Below are 13,621 nucleotides of genomic sequence, written 5' to 3'. Positions count from 1 at the left end.
GAAATATTGAATAGGAATTTCCATTTGGACTGTAGTAGAGCCCTTCTGAAAATCACATACCTTGTCTTGACAAAGTGTGAAGATAGTCTCTGTGATACATCTGTGGTAGTCTCTGTGACTGTGATATATGGTCATAAGCTTTTCAAAGACCTAGTCATTTCTGGTAGGAACTTCTTGCTACAGTAGAGCTCTAGACTGAATACATTTTAAGAGGGTAACCTGTTCAGTATTGATCCCAATACATGGACAAAGGAGGTAATGTTACCATGGGACTAAATTCAATATTGGGTCATCAAATTTTGGCTATCAGAGTGCCACAATTTCAGCATACTTTCCCATAAAATCAGTGCTGGAGGTATTCTGATAGTAATGATTTTCTTCTATTTGACACGGGTAAGAGAGATTTCGCAGAAGCCATTAACCCAGAGATTCATTAATGGAAGCTTCTTCTCAGATAGTTGAAAATAAAATGTTTAGGGAGAAAAAATTCTATAGGGAGTGGAATGAGAGTAAAATACTATGGGATTGGTGATGTATAAATGTGTAGGCACAGAAGTAGTTTGCTGATATGTTAATAATTTATGGGCAGATGATATAAAGTTTGTTAACTTTTTGTCTTGTATTGAGCTTTTTAGTTGTCACAAATTTAGGATCCATTGCATTCATAGGTAGCAGCTGATAATGGGGATATTATTATTTGGGTTTTACTAAATTGAAATGGGTAGGGTTAAGATCTGCATTTCATTTAGGATAGAAGTAATATGATCTAAAATTTCTTTTTGTAATTAAAAACTAAAATAATAGACTTCTGCCAAAATGAAGTCATATTCAAAGTCACAATAGAGTCTAGCTGTCAAGACTGACTGGAGAGTGATTGCATTGAAGAGGAGCAACTCTATGAGAGACAAGTAAAATGATCTACCAGAACAGATACAGAAAAAGAATAGAAAAAATGCCAGTGACAGAAGCAGCACTGAGAATATAGTGCAAAGAAGCAAGTAGTGCAGAGTGCCTGCTGAAAGATTTGGTTCCATAAACAAATAATATATATCCTTTTTGCATTCTTTATATCCTCATCAGCTGCTGTGATTTAAACTATAAAGAAAGCAGAAGTTTTATGCTTTTGCAAATAAAAGAAGTGTATCAGAAATAAGTTGCTCCATCTTCAGTTTCTCTTCCTAAATGAAACAGCATGTATAAATTTGAATTTTGACTACCTCTTTTGGTCAAAGAAGACAGCATAACTGTTTATAGCTTGTCTGTCTTGTAAGGATTCACTAGGGAAGGAGAAGTCTAGAGTCAATAACAGAAGATTTTCTAAATTCAGTAAGATTCATTTCATGGCTAAACCAGTAGCAGATAAGAGCTGGATGAGTGTGATAATGTCAGCAAGTCACTGGGAGGTATTTTCTATCAGTAAGAAAGAAATATGGATAAATTATGCTTGTAAGTCTGCCTCTCTGAAGATATGTTTTTAAAATACATGGTACTGTATACTCCCAGGAGGTTAAGTGCATTATTTTGTCATAGGAAGAATGATTCATTGTGACTGATTAGGGCATAGCTGTTATTCACTAGATACATATTTTTTATAAAGATATTTATTAATAATATTAATATTTTTGTATATTTGGGCATCCTCTGTGCATATGGAACATTATGCTATATGGAAATAACAAATAGCAGGTTTTCTTTAACAGGTACCTAAGATAAGTATATAGCCATTTTTATGTACGGATATGAGTCCTGCTAAAATGAAAAAGAAGCATCTCCTTTGAGCTACCTATAGGAGCTTTAGATTCCCTTCACAGATTAGCTTTTGATATACAAATGCAGTGAGTGGAAAAAAGAGAAATACATAGAGGGAAGAATCAGTGGGCAATAAGTATGATGCCTATCATATAAATACTGTTCTTATGTGATGATTAACAAGAAGACTGCATTGGAGTTCAAACTAAGATGAATATTTAATGTTATGACAGGTGAGCTAATAAACGTTGAAGAAAAATTCTAAGGCAAGAGAAATCTACATATCTTTCTGTAGACTCCTAATTCATAATATTTAACCAGCTATACTGATCAACTAGCTAAACCTTTCAACCAACTGACATTATCCTTTAAGGTCCCTTCCAACCCAAATTATTCTGTGATTCTAAGATCTATGCCAGTTTATCAGTCAGAAAACTCATTTCAACCTGAGCTTTGAAGGGTCAGATATTCTTACAACAAGGGCAACATTTACTTGAGGGTAAAAGAAGAAAGAGCTGATGAAAGCTTACATGTTTTGTTATGTTTAGCCTCAAAATGGTTTCCCAGTGGATTCCTGAAGATCTTTGCTTAAGACTTATATTATATACTAGTTATAAGAAGATATATGTATAACCCCCTACAGAATTCTTTTATACTTCTTTCCATTTATCTAGATTCATTGGTAGCACTAAGATAATCAGAAAAGTTATTAATAAGTTGTGACTCAAACTTTCCATGTGGCACGATCATAAAGCAAATTTAGGCTCAATTTCAAGTCATAAGCCCCTTTAAATAAAGCAATTTCATATCATGTTCTGCAAAGATGGTTTACATAGTATTTAAAATCTCAGCAAACCCTCCTCCCTAGAATTTGGTTACATTAATTTAAAAAAAATACTTACAGTAATATAATCAAAGTTCAATTCAAATTTTCATCTCACAATTTGAATACCTCTGGCTTTTACTTTTTGAACTACTTTTTCTGCTTTCTTGGTTCTTTCTTTGTCATACCCATATTAGACAGCATATTGCTGGTTTGAGTGAATTAGTGGAATCCATTTGATTCTTCACTCAGAAGCATCTGGCATTGCAAAGTGTCTCAGCAAAATATGCCAGCTCACTCAACTCATAGGAAAAAAAGCTGACTAAAAAAAATTCTTATTGCTGATCTGTCTCCTGCCTTGGGAAAAAAACCCACAGCTTGTTGGTTATGAAATCACTGGTCTTGTTTTTCAGCTTTCTACATCCTATGGGCTGTTTCTATTAAGGTTGCACACTACCCAGAGTGAATGGTTTACAGTAATGTGTGAATCAGATTGTAGGAATTCAGAGGAGAGTCAAATGTTTACAACATTCTCAAGTCATTCAGAGCTGGGTAGAAAGCAGCAATTTTCCACTGTGGTAGATTTTGAAGGCTGTTCGAACCACTAGAAAAATGCAGCCTAGAAATTTAGTCTCTTCCATCTTTCTCCTGCACAGGTTGCTAAAGATAAGGGCAGCCAAACTGGCATAAAACAATGATATTTTCAAGTATAATTTTATCTAAATCAGTTTTACGGAAACTTTCAGTTTTGCAAACTAGAAATTTAAATTAAAAGTGCTTAATTGGTTCTGGCTCTGGTAATTTGTTACGATTGTTAACATCAAAACCATATTCCACAAGTATGTGGGAAGCTGAGGTCTTTGACATTAGCACAAGTCAAAGCCATTGAGTTGCATTGGTTCAAAGAGGTTTAAGCACATCATTATCTTTTGGCTGAGAGAATGTTTTATAATGATTATGAAAAACACTGAGAAATACATGTTACGTAAGCTGTTACCACTTAACTCTATGAAAATCACTAGTTGTCTTTAAAAACAGCAGTATCTGTATTTTAGCAGGGCTGAGATTTTGTTTTGTGGAACTGATTTCTCAATTTCATCTTGTACTGAAAAACGAAGCCAACCCATTTTGAGGAGTATGCAGCTGCTACTTTATTTTGTTTTATATAACTAAGTAGAGTTCTATTATTTCACGTAACTAATATAGTGGTAAGAGGAACTAAGCAGTAATAACTTTTTGACTGTGATTCTACAGAAGTAGTACAACTTACTTCTGATAAATATTTAGTAAATAATCAAATTCCAATTATATACTGAGTGCATTTTGAATTAAATAGGCATATTCCAGAGTTTGTAAACATGCTTGAGTTTTTTTTTAATGGCTACATATAATTCAGGAAGACAGTCAAATGTCATTATGCAGAGGAAGATCAGATTTCAGTATCTGTAAGTATTATTATTGTTTGAAATATTATTCAGATACAGTTTGCAGATTGTTTTGATTAATACTGTCTGTTACTGTGAACTTGAATTACTTGGAAATTATTGTAACCATGTTTTTGTTTATTTTGAAGGAAATGCAGTATTGAATCATGATGAACAATGTTCTCTCTTAGAACAAATAAATAACAAACAGCCTACTCTGATTGAAACAATCTTCACAGTATTGTCTTACTGCACTTTATCACCCAAATCTCTTGGCATTGCTTTTGAGACCTACATGGAAAAAGAACAGTTGTGGAATTGCTTATACGACATGACAGGTATTTAATTTAGTAATAAGTATTTAAAATCTGATGTTAAACCTTGTCAGTTTTCAGACATGTAGTGCATATTGTTTTTACTTTAATAAATCAGATTAAATGATGGTAGCTTACTTCAAAATTATAGTTTAACTGAAGTGTTTTGAGCAATCAGGTCACCACAGGAATGGTGAAAATTTTGAAGAAAGCAGAGGTTATGGAGCAGTGTGGTCAACCAGGATTCTGATTTCTTTAAGTGTCTGTCTTACCAGCAGGCTGGCAGCAGATAGTTTCTGTAGCTTTCTACCAATAGAGGTTCTTTGTCTCTGTACATTTAATAGCTCCAGACCTTTGCCACGATTTAAAAGTAAGAAACAATTAAAGGAGAATGGAAAAAGAAAAGGAAGGACTCCTATTGAGGGAGACAGTCTGATGGGCATATAGACTGCTGTCAACAGGCAGGCAGGCTCCTAATTTTCCATGGTGGGGGAGAGCCGCCCCCACAATTAGAGCAACTAACGCTGCCCCCAAAGAAAAGCAGTATTCAACCAGAAAACAGAGGTGAGGTTTAGAAGGGTGATCTTGCAAATGATGGCTAAAATGCAGGAAAGCTCAAAACAAAAGAAAGGAAGAAAATGGGAGAATGTAAGAGGGGAAATAGAATTACGACTATCACAAAATAGAAAACAATGGTGGTAAAAATGCTCAGGTATTCCTCAGAGAAAAATGGGATTGCAAAAAGTAGAAGTCTAAGGTGTAAGAGGAAGAAAATACAGAAATATTGCATGGAAGCTTTCAGAAAGGCCATGCAGAGAAGAATAAAACTTAGATCAGCAAAAAGTACGGACAAGCAAAAATATGAGCAAAGGACCTAACATGTCAAAAGACATTTCTGATACATCCTGCAGCACTCTACCTGACAACTGCTGCTCAATGGCAATGGAGAAACTGCAATTCTCTGTGGTATTAAGAATGTGGAGAAGATTGATACTTGTTGTAATGTCAATAGCTGTATTTAGGATGGTCTATTTTCAACATGCAATCTCTGATAACATGCTATGTCTCTGTTGATGACTATTATTTGTATGCATATTTGTTTCCAAAATATCTTTTTTTCCTTTGCTGTTCTCTAGTATAACAGTTTGAGTATCTAATAAATGCAACTTCAATAAGACTATCAAGACAAGGAAGTAGAAAAAAAAATAGGTAAATCCATTTGCCTCATTGATGTCTAATAAGTAATTAAATGTACTCCATATAAAAAGGGAGACATCAGTCAGCTTAAATTAAATTTTTCGAAATATATTGATGGAGAAATGAGGATGAAGGAAATAAATTAAATTGTATTTTTTTGTCAGTACTGTATTAAGATGGTACAAGATGCTACATTGTTTTGCTTTATACTCTTTCTTTAATTTGTAACAGACCAATAGGTCTAAGTTATTATGAATCATAATGTTTTTATTTTTCTTTCCATAAGAATTCTGAAACACTTCTTTCTGAAACAGATTTACACAAATGACTACACTTACTGAATATTTAATAATTCTTCCTTCTGAAGTTTCCAGTTGTGGTGAGTCGGAGCCAGAGGTTATCAGATGCTTGAAGTTGACTTTGATTAATTCAGTCAAGGGTATAGTGAAGCAGATAATTTCTTTGATGCATTCATGGGAGGCAACAGAAAACTATGGAACGTACCAGCACAAGCAAATAGTTCCTGAAAGTTTACTGAAAACGGTTCCAAAGGAATGGAATTACACTCCTCGGGAAATGAAGAGAAAAGAATCTGGAAAATGTGGGTGAAATTTACACTGTTTTATAAATTTGTCATAAACGCTTGTTACCCCTTTAATGAGTACATATCAAAATTTAACAGTTATAATTCATGAGCATTGCAGTTTGACAATGAACAAAACAATTTCCAAGCATCCTCTGGTTTTTTTAAAGTACTTAGCGTTAAAATTCAGTACCTCTTTCTTGAGGCTTACACCCATGCATACACAAAAAAGCTTTCTGAAATAATCAGTTTTGTAGTACTGATAATAATAGTACTGAAAATGTTTTTAGCATCTGGCAGTAGTAAGGTGGGATTCAAGGCAGAATAAAGCATAATGTCTATACTTTTGTCTTAATGGCTGTAACCAGTTCTTCTTTTAGTTATCATCTGTTCAGTCATGACTGTTTAAATTTAAATACACAGTGTTTTCTGAAATGATAACAAGTTATTCATCCCAACTTTACAACAGCAATTTATGTTTGAATAGCACCGAAACTGGTATGGAATTTGCTACTGTGTGGTTGTTGAAAGAGTTAGTGAAGAAAGAGAAATAATATATGTAATAGGAGATGTTTTGAAGGTGATTGGATGTAAAGATGATTTCTGGTATACACTTTCATAGCCTACTGTGCCTAAAACCTCCATCATTTCAAAAGGCTAACTTTTGGAAACATTTCACCATAAATTTATTGCCACCAAAATATTACCTGATTATTTTCAATACAGTAGGATCACTGTAGTATATTCTGGCATGAAGTTTGGAATATGTAGGTTGTGGGCAAGCCAGGGCATCAATCCATCCTTTCCATATATCTTATCTTCAGCATCTTGAGGCACATTTATGCAGTAGCGTGCTCACTGCACTCTCACTGCAATCTCGCTTTAATCTAGAACTTGGCTATTTTAAGCTATCACTAAGCCTGAACTGATATGCAAGCTGAGAGGTAAGGCTCAGACTTAGTGACAAATTAAATTGGTTATGTGACACCTAGAACAGATCTGGGTCTTTTTTTTTTTTTTTTTTTAAACAAATTGAGAATACAGGTGCAATGGGTCAGGGGTTTTCTTGGTTTGTGTGGGTTTTATTTTGATGGTTTTTTAAATCTTGACTTGACTCTGTATTGGGGATCATCTTTTGGTATATTTTTTCATATTAGATATGTCTTGGGTTTTGAGCAGCATGTTTTCTATAGTTACTTCTATAGCTACTTTTAATATCTGGAATATTTAAAATGCAGTGCTATATAGTGTGCATGCTTATATGAAAGTTGATAAACTGAAGTTTTGTAGGTTTGAATGTAGAAAGGGATTGATAGAAAACTGAAGATTATGAATGTATAATATGTATTATGTAATATCCTGAGACAGTGCAATGCTCTACTCATGAAGCTGAAAAACTATTACACTACAATTTTGAAGACAATTTTTTTACCGTTCAGAATACCTGGGTGTTGTCTTTTTCATTTATTCTGTAATAAATGTGCACAGCAGGACTAATTGTTAAGAGAGTCACAGTCTGAATTCTAAATTTTCTAGGTTCTCTGTTTTCAATTCATGTTATTGTTTAGATTTTGTGGGATTTATGTGGAGGAAGCACAATAGAAGTCAAGCTACAGTGTTGAGTACTTAAGCTTTTTACCCATTCTCAGTACAAGAGAAAGTTAGAAATTATCATACAACATTCAGAAGCATGCTGTGATAGAACTAGAATGTTAATGTTAATCATATCTTCTTTTCTTTCTTTTTTTAAGGCTTCACAAGGCTTGCAGCTCAGGCAGTATCTATTGTAATCAGCAAGTTACCTACAGTGATTGCATGTTTGCCTCCCTCAATTAAGTACTTCTTTTTTCTGGCTGAGAGAAAAATGTCAAGAAACTTTGCTGAATTGAAGAAAGCTGGTCTGCTTGTCTGGAACTTGATTGTAATTATATGTCGGATATTTGAGGATGGAAATACTGCAGAACTTTTAACAGGTGCAACACTTGACAGATGGAGCAAAGAAAAACTCAGTTTAGTTCGTGTGTGCTTAGAAAGTATTATGGGAAAACAGAAAAGTGGTCCTAAGCAAGTGACCCAGAAGGTTATACAAAGCGTTGAACAGCAAAGACCAAACTGGATTGAAAGCCAATTGCTGAAAGCAAGAAAATTGAGTACAGACTGGTAAGAACATAGTATTTTTCAAATGCTTTTGTTTGTTCTTTTTTTTACTGGATTATTGGCATGTTTATGGCTATTGTTCAATTTTAAAAAAAATAGATGAACAGTGATCTTACATGAAATGGATTAGTTCCTAATATGGATGGCTTTATAACATGTTTTTGCCACTTAATTGCATTGTTGAAACAGTAAACCATGATTGTTTCATCAGAACAGTGTCTTCATAGTACTCAGAGATTTAATATTTTCATGATGTTCCAAAAATGTGGACGATTTAGTTGGTGTATCTTTCAGAATGTGAACAGGTACACTGACTAGAAGGCACCACAATATATTTGTAAGTTAATTTTGCTATGGTGATTAAATTAAGAGCGACTATGAAAAGCTTTCAATGTTTATCTGTGATTAAAAAGTAAGCATACTTCATTTTAAAACATAATAAACCCTGAGGGCAAGTAGGATATATCAAAACAGGACGAGGAGAGTACCCTGCTGTGCCTTTCTGAGGAAGTATCAACCTTCCCTGCAGATTTAACATTAAGGTCTGAGTGTTTTAAATCCTTATAATGATTTTTCAGGGATTTGTGTACATGTCAATGTGTTCATAGTCCAGTCTGTTTTAGTGTTGAAGTCGTGTACCATTCTGTAAAAATACTATTCATCAGCGTTCCAATATTACATTTATTGGAGTTACATGACTTACTGAATTAAATTGTTGACTACTGAAAGTAAGATTGCTTTTTTTTTTTTAAATGAATATTCTTGAAGGTTGCAGTTGTTGCTAACCTGACATTAATGGTCCGTATAAACAAAGGATATAGTGATTGTAGGTCGGAATCACTATCGGTGACAGACTTTCATGCAGTGCTTTAAGGGACAGTATCCTGTTTCTACGAGTAGTCAGTCAACATGAGTAGCACTAAGCAGTAATAGTGTCACATGAATGCTCGTCGACATTGACCTTTGTAATCTTTACATTTCCATTTAATACTAATTTACAAGCTCTAATCCAGTGATTAAAAGATTGAAGCCATATGCCAGTGACTGAAAGAGTCATAGAATAAAAAACCCATAATGATAATGTGTAAATTGATACTTAACAGAATGGTTCCATAATACAATTTCTAATGTCACTGAGAGAATAGGTATTTCTTAAAAAATACAAATGCAGAGTAAGACAATTTTGTGGATAACCTCAAAAAAGTAAAACTTTGGTATTTGTACTTCTTCTGAAGCTGAGAATTTTGAATTAATATACCACTTTACTTTCTTTTCTAACATACCTCAAAAATGCTGTATTATCCATCAGGTATCAGACTGTGGGAAATGAATCTGGGAAAATCTTTTCTGTATGTGTACAGTGTCAACCAAAGTGAGAACTAGTTTGTGACTAGGGCTCCTAATTTTAAGCTTAAGAAACTGAAGAATGCATTACCTGCTCTCCAAGGGAGTAGTTATATGATGCAGTTATGAAACTAAGTCCCCTGACTTCAGTGGGATTTCTGCAATAGAATTCTAGCATAAATGTTGTTTTTCCATTTTATATTCAAATATCATGAGTCAATTTCTGGGAAAAAAATAATCTAGTTAATAAAGAGCTGAGATATGCAATGTAGAGATAAAATATTATTATAAATGCAAATTATAAAACTAATACGGCAGCTGAAATTCAAATATCAATTAAACTAAGTAACAGTCACATAAGCACTAAACTAAAATCAGATCTTTCAAGAGGAGACTTGTAATGTTTACGTGATTTGTTTGAAATAGAAATGATTATATTTGAAAATCTAAGTTGGTGTAAAATTATGTTCTGTATAACATTTTCATAATTAAAGGACTTTGTGGGTAACTGTATGCACATGCATTTTTATATATATTCATATTTAAAAATGTTTATAAGACTTTTAATAGATACAGTGTGTGGAAGAAAATAAAACCCATAAATTTCAAAAATTTATTTGGGATTCACCTACACAGTTGTGGAAACATCTTTGAAGTACACTGGATTTTTATAAGCAAAAGTCTTGCTTGATTTTGTGTTATGTTATTGTAATCAGGACTGCTAGCTACGTAAAACATCTAAATATTATATAGGTTCTTCCATTGTGGCATACAAATTTAACTTAGTTTTTAGGAAAATTAAAAAGAAAAAATCTTCAAGGAAAGGTTCAGAAAGTGGCAGTTGTATGCATTGCCTGTCTTGTGTACTGCCTGAAAGCATTACTATTCATTAAAATAACCTTCACTTTATGGTAGCACCAGAGCTGTAAACAGTCACGTTAGATTCTGAAGAACATGCGTCCAGAGAAGAAAAGAAATGTCTGTCTTTGCAAAGTAATTTGTCGAGTTGAAGATTATTGTTTTTCATCATGGTGACCCTGACTTGGCTGGCTGGGTGCATATACAGATTAAGATGAATGCAGTTATTCCTTGGCTGAGGTCTGCCTCTTTCAGGGCACATTCTTCCTAATGACATGATTGATAGGCAGTCCCAAATTCAGAGAGGAACTCATTAATCACAGCACTGACTGAATCCAATCATCTGCTTCACCTGCACAGTGACGGACAGGAAAGGATACAGTTTGGGCACTGACACTGATACACTCCTTTGTCAGAGGTCCTCAACTTTTTCAATGTCAGTCGCTAAGAAGTTTGACAAGAAATTCAGGTTGTACCTATATGTGGCATCAAAAGATCAGCCTTAAGTGTGCTTTAATTTTAAAGATCAATTTCTTTGAAGCTTTTCTGTAAAAAACACCGTAATAACAGAGTATAACTTACTTCCATTCAGCAAAGAACAAAATTATAGTTTATATTTTGAAACTATTTGCTCCGTAGGATGTTCTGAAGCTGCATGTGGAAGCAATACCAGCTTCCACTGCTTTAATGTCCAGCAGCTGTGTAGCATTGAAGTGAGCCTGCAGGTCAAACAGCAACTTTCAGCAGAACTAACTTTGTAATCATGGCACGCTTTCAACAGTAAACTGCAACTTACAGCTGACTGTACCAAAGTATTTTTGGGTTTTTTGGTTTTACTTCTAAATTTTTTTTTTTTTTTTTAAATTCAGAATGCTTCTTTGGTAGATTTTAAATTAATCCACTAATGACTGTAGAAGGGATAATATATTCTTGTCTGTCCTTGCAAGTTCTTGACACGTCTGTGTCAAGATGTCAACATACATCTGTGTTGCAGCTCTAATATTTGAGGAAAAGAATTAGTTTTAGTACTTTTTTTTCTTAATACTTGATCAATGTACAATACTAAGCAAATACAGAGCTGGTAACTTATGTTTGCATACAGAGAGAGCAGTCTAACAATGGTCAGAGTTTTGAATGCATATTTTTCAAGTCATTTGGGCCTGTCTCCTTCAGATTTTTTTGTAGCAGTTTCACACAAATACTTTTAAGAAGAAGAACAAGGAACAGTACAAGGCAAAAAGTGCAACAAGTGGCAAATAGGTACCTTTGAAATGGTTACCACCATACCAGTGGGAAGAAAAAGACTTCGATTTAAAACTTCTAACCTATACTTAGAGTAATGGCTACCTTTCTGACATGTTAATTAGGCTTTAATATGTGCAGCGACAGGCAAAGAGAAATGTACAAAAGATCGAATGCAAATGCCATTTCTAGTAGCAAAGATACTTCTGTAGTGGAAAAGAAAATAAAAAAATATTTGCTCCTTGTATGTCCTTAGAGTAAAGAATGTTTTATGTTTTCATCTTTTAGATTAAAATTATTAAAATTTGCATAATAAAAATGTTATTTAGCATTTATTATGTATGCTTATAAAGGCTTCAGAGATGTATATACAGCAACATTTGTTTTGTGCAAGCCAAATCTTAAAAGTTTTTTTAACATGTAGTTTTAGCTGACTTTGTGTTAATATTTTGATTTTTAGAAATTTAACTTAAGAATAGTTGTATCTTTTCTATATTCTAGTGCCTCAGTCACAGTAGAAAGTGCAACGTTAGAGGAAGGAGGTATTGCACTTGGATTCACTGAGCAGAAAATAAACATGATGGTCCTGGATATCTGCCACAAACCAGGTGGCAGCGAGTACCTGAGGCAAATTTATCACATCATCCAGCTCAATGAGGTAGGGAAACGGCCTTTTTACCGAGCAATTAGGTGTGTACTGGCCTGAGGCAGCGTCTGCTGGCAGCTAAGGGTTAGTCAAGGAGGTGATAATGCTTCTTAAAGTCAATATGAAATCCTATATTGTATTGTAATAGAATCCATTCAGTTTAGGCTTTTCTGCATTTGTACAGAAAAGATTACTTTATGGGAAACAATGTAGATTTTATTTATGTACTTAAACAGTAGTATGGTTCATAAAGTTCCTTCAGATTCATATTGTAGACCATAGACACATTTTAGGAGTTTGAACACAGTAAAAAAAAAAAAAAAAAAAAAATCAGCAAGACTATTGAAAAATTGACTGTTTCAGGAAGTAAAATTAAATGTGGTAAATCAATTCTCCTGATTTAAAAAACAAACAAACCAACCCTATGGCTATACTGAGGAAGTAAATGCATCCACATGAAAACCTTACTTAATCTAGATAACTCCGTTCAGTTACAGTGCTTTTGAAATTACAGTAAACAAATTCAGATTTGTTTGCTGCACATGGAATTTGGGCAATGTAAAAGAATTATCTCATTATTTCTAAGGCTTTACTAAATTGCCCCAAGTTACCAAAAGCATTCTGATTTTATACACTGAAATAAACACAGGTTTGCTTAAATTGTATGATAACACAGATCTACACAGCTTAATTAAGAAAGTTCTGTTTATTAGCTTTAATTACTAAATTACTATTCCTTGAATGCATAAGCAGGTGCTGTTAAGATCATTGCAAGTGTACAGAAGTGTTTATAATAAAATGCAAAATAATGCAAATATAGGCATAGGCCAAGATTTTTCTTTTAAAAAAATTTGATAGCAAAAAAACCCCAATTAGGCAGCTATGTCTGTATGAAGGCAATAGAGAGCAGCTCAGTACTGGCACTGTGCTTCTGAAAATCAGATCAACTGTTTAGTTCCTAAGTATAGGCTTAAAAGCAACCTTTATGCATCTGCATTTCGAACCTTTAGAAGCAATGTAAGCATGTATGTAGAGATGGCAACCTAATATTAATACAATACAGAATCTTTTCAAGTTTCATCTCAAACAATGAAATGGTTCAGGAAGTGAAGTGAAAATTATTACTGTAATACAATTCAAACAAAACCTTTTCACCTGGAGCACATTCAGGATTACTCTAAGTATAACAGAGTGAGGAAAAGATGATGAGCAAGACCTCCAAAAATAGCATATAATCCGGTAGTTAGGGCAGTCACCTAGGGGACAGGATATGCAGGCTCAAAT

The 13,621-nt window shown here is 33.8% G+C and overlaps 1 protein-coding gene across 3 annotated transcripts in view; it reads left to right on the top strand.

The window, feature by feature from the left end:
• The window catches only part of KIAA0825 (KIAA0825 ortholog), a 267,900-nt gene that overhangs the window by 132,563 nt on the left and 121,716 nt on the right, over positions 1 to 13,621 (top strand). For all 3 annotated transcript variants that reach the window (XM_076361837.1, XM_076361838.1, XM_076361839.1), the window contains 4 exons: positions 4,146 to 4,334; positions 5,875 to 6,108; positions 7,842 to 8,250; positions 12,193 to 12,349. In XM_076361837.1, the coding sequence (XP_076217952.1) occupies positions 4,146 to 4,334; positions 5,875 to 6,108; positions 7,842 to 8,250; positions 12,193 to 12,349 (989 nt within the window). The remainder of the gene's footprint in view (positions 1 to 4,145; positions 4,335 to 5,874; positions 6,109 to 7,841; positions 8,251 to 12,192; positions 12,350 to 13,621) is intronic.

Source organism: Aptenodytes patagonicus, chromosome Z (assembly GCF_965638725.1).
Source record: "Aptenodytes patagonicus chromosome Z, bAptPat1.pri.cur, whole genome shotgun sequence".
NCBI classification, from domain to species: domain Eukaryota; kingdom Metazoa; phylum Chordata; class Aves; order Sphenisciformes; family Spheniscidae; genus Aptenodytes; species Aptenodytes patagonicus.
Note: the sequence above shows the minus strand (reverse complement) of the source record. Positions and strands in the feature narration are given on the sequence as shown.